This window comes from Monoraphidium neglectum (assembly GCF_000611645.1).
Source record: "Monoraphidium neglectum strain SAG 48.87 unplaced genomic scaffold scaffold00113, whole genome shotgun sequence".
Classification (NCBI taxonomy): Eukaryota; Viridiplantae; Chlorophyta; class Chlorophyceae; order Sphaeropleales; family Selenastraceae; genus Monoraphidium; species Monoraphidium neglectum.
In genome coordinates this window covers 21,166-24,194 of record NW_014013515.1, presented here as the reverse complement: position 1 = coordinate 24,194, position 3,029 = coordinate 21,166, and the positions used below count along the sequence as shown (strand labels likewise).

Sequence of the window (3,029 nt, the reverse complement as noted above, 5' to 3'; positions counted from 1 at the left end):
CCCCCCCCCCCCCCCTCGCGGCTGCGCCCAGGTGTTTCACGTGTGGCTGAACATCATGGGAGAGATCACGCGCTTCGCAGACCGCTGCTTCTACAAGGGTGGGCACCCCACTGTACCCGTCGAGGGGACACCCTTTGCACCCACTCCGTCCGTCCCAGCCGTAAGGGACAACGGTCCTTGCGCAAGCGCGGGGCAGAGGGGCTGCTTTCTGTGCTGCAATTCCGTGACAGCACCTACACCTTCGACCCCAGGTTTTCCACGCGGTCCCCCGACCCCCTCCTGAGGCCGCCACCAAAAGCGCCCACCACCACCATCAACAATCACACCTCCAAACGAACCTTGCGCCCCCCCCTCCCCTCGCAGCCTGGTGGAACGCCAGCAGCCTGGACCAGTTCTGGCGGCTGTGGAACATGCCGGTCCACACCTTCCTCATGCGCACCATCTACTTCCCACTCATCCGGATGCGCGTCAACAAGTGAGCCCTCGCGGGGTCAGGGGTGGGAACCGGCAGACGCAAGCCATGCATGCGTGTGTGCCTCTTTGTGAGCGCCATCGCCGTTGTTAATGTTGATGGCAGCTTGTAGGGTGCTCTCGTTACTAACTGGAGGATACAAGCACTGTGCCTCAGATATAAGCACGGTGGTGCCTCATGAACCCGCCGCTTGCATCCCGCCTCCTTGCGCGCCCCCGTCCCAGGTGGTGGGCGGTGGTGTGCGTGTTCTTCTGGAGCGCGGTGATGCACGAGGTGGCGGTTGGGGTGCCCTTCCGCATCCTCAGGGGATGGGTGAGTGGGGTCCAAGGTTAGGGCGGGGACGGGTTTGGCGGAGTGCGTCAGGTTTGTGGGACTGGAAGGGGTGCGGGGACTGCGACGGGAAATGCCTTGCATTCGTCTTGGTAGGTGGGCAAGTGAGTCAGGTGTGAAGCATACGTGTGAGGGCAAGTGAGGGAGGGGGTTTGCAGCGCAAAGGGCCGCGCGCCCCTGCCCGTCTCCGCTGGATGCCTCTGCTGTGGAGCACTTTCGGGCCCATGCATCTCCCGCCACCCCTCTGCATCCGGCTGCCAACCCGCGCCACAGGCCTTCTGGGCGATGTTTGGCCAGGTGGGCGGGGCGCACGAGGCGCCTCCTGGCTTCCTGCCGCTCGGCGCCGCCTGCGTCCCTGAATGTTGCTCTGGTTTGGTGCCGCCAAACGCGTGGCTCGGCTTCTCTCAAAATCAGATGGCGCTGGCGGCTCCGCTCTGCCGTCACCGCCGTGCGCCCCTACTCTCTAATTGGTTGCAAGCACACCCAGCGCTTGTGAGCTCCTCTCCCTAACCCCTGCGCCACTCCTGCACCTTTCCCCTTGAAAAATTCCTGCCTCTGCCCAGATCCCTCTCATCACGCTGACAGCCTACCTGAGGGCGCGCCTCAAAAACGACGCCCTAGGTGCGCTTAGAGGCAAAGCACGCACCCTGGCCCTTCGCTTCCCGCCCTGCTTGTGCTCGCTTGCCAGCAGCGGCCATGTGCTGGCGGGCCGCGCAGTGCCTCTGTAGGGCTATACATGCCTCTCGCATCGGCGCGTGCTCTAGATAGCTCTGAGCGTGAGCCACCCCTGTGCCTCGATCCCTTGTTGTATACCCGGCATCATTGCGCCGCACCATTCTCTTGACTGTTCTGCTTCCCTGCAGCGTGAAGTGGGCTGGCCGTTGCATCCCAGACCTTACAGTCTGGCTCCTGCCAACGTGCCTCAAAGACCCCAAACCTCCACCGATCGCGCTGCTCGCCGACCCTCCCAGGCAACGCCATCTTCTGGGTATCGTTCTGCATCCTGGGGCAGCCCATCTGCGTGCTGCTCTACGCACACGGTGAGCAGGGCCCTGCCATGCACCCAGGCCTGTTCGCAGGCGCTCGCGCTCTGCTGCGCACACCACACACCCGCACGCAGACACATGCGAGGCATGCGAATGGCATGGCAGCCTGGAGCTGCCGCCGGGGTTGGCGGCATTGTCCACGCCGCGTGAGGAAGGAAGGGAGGGGGGCGCAACGAGATCTGCGCCCGGCATCGCCGGCTCCCACACCGCGGCCTCCCTGACCCCCGGAGCCGATGGGCTTTGCCCACATCGGGCGCGATCACGGCATTTTCCATTGCGTTGGCAGCGACTGACCCGACGCTCACTGCTACATCCTTATGTCACCATCTCACCATCGATTTCCAGAGTACCTCAAGCGGGAGCAGCCACCGGTGGCGGCGCATGCCATCTGACCTCACTTGACCTCACTTGACGTCGACACGTGCTTTCCGTCCTATTGCCTTGCCCAATAGGCACCCCGGGTGTGTGGCATTGCATTGCATGCTGCCGCACGCTGTATCCACATCGTTGCAGGACAGCACTCGTCGTCCGTGCAGGCACCTGTGTGTGCAGCACAGCCGTGGCCTGGCAAGCGGCGCCTGCGTGCGGCAAGGCCCAGAGCAGCGCGGCGCCTGCTGAGCGATGTGTCATTGATAAGACCTCTGCCGATGTGTGCCTTTGCCTGAACCTAGGCCCTGCCACGTCACAGCACGGCAGGGAACAGATCTCTCCTGCTTTGCTTTGCCAATGTCAATGTAAAGGTTTTGCCCAAACCCCTATTTGTCAGCAACCACGGTTGCTAGGCGTTGCCACAGCTGCCCAGTCACTGGCTGGCTGATCAGTGCGAGCCTCCAGAGGACCAAGGGCTGTGTGGCGCGGGGCCACCGGTCCAGCCAGCTTAAACGCCTAGTAGATAACGCCATGCAAAGCAACAGACGGATTGTTCACAGTGGCTGGAACAGGCCGGTGCGTGGGACGCGGTGATGCAAAGTCTAGCCGCGTGCGGCGGACGTCAAGGCAACCAGCCTGCATCTACATCTCAAGCACAAGGGAAACAGGCTGGCACATCACCTGGGAGCGGCAGTGGCGTGGTGACGCTGCTGTGTAAAACTTGAATTGGCGTGAAGGGTGGACGGAGGGGCACAGCGGCAGCCACCTGTGTCTGCAGGCGGGGGTGCAACCTAGGCATTGGCCCTTTGGAT

At 63.1% G+C, this 3,029-nt stretch overlaps 1 protein-coding gene across 1 annotated transcript in view; it reads left to right on the top strand.

Moving 5' to 3' along the window:
• The window catches only part of MNEG_1183 (diacylglycerol acyltransferase), a gene marked incomplete at both ends in the record, with an annotated part of 8,457 nt that extends 6,217 nt beyond the window's left edge, over positions 1–2,240 (top strand). The window contains 7 exons of the mRNA XM_014050338.1: positions 32–98; positions 364–475; positions 697–784; positions 1,076–1,099; positions 1,366–1,423; positions 1,774–1,842; positions 2,194–2,240. Of these exons, the coding sequence (XP_013905792.1) occupies positions 32–98; positions 364–475; positions 697–784; positions 1,076–1,099; positions 1,366–1,423; positions 1,774–1,842; positions 2,194–2,240 (465 nt within the window). The remainder of the gene's footprint in view (positions 1–31; positions 99–363; positions 476–696; positions 785–1,075; positions 1,100–1,365; positions 1,424–1,773; positions 1,843–2,193) is intronic.
• Between the last annotated feature and the right edge of the window lie 789 nt (positions 2,241–3,029).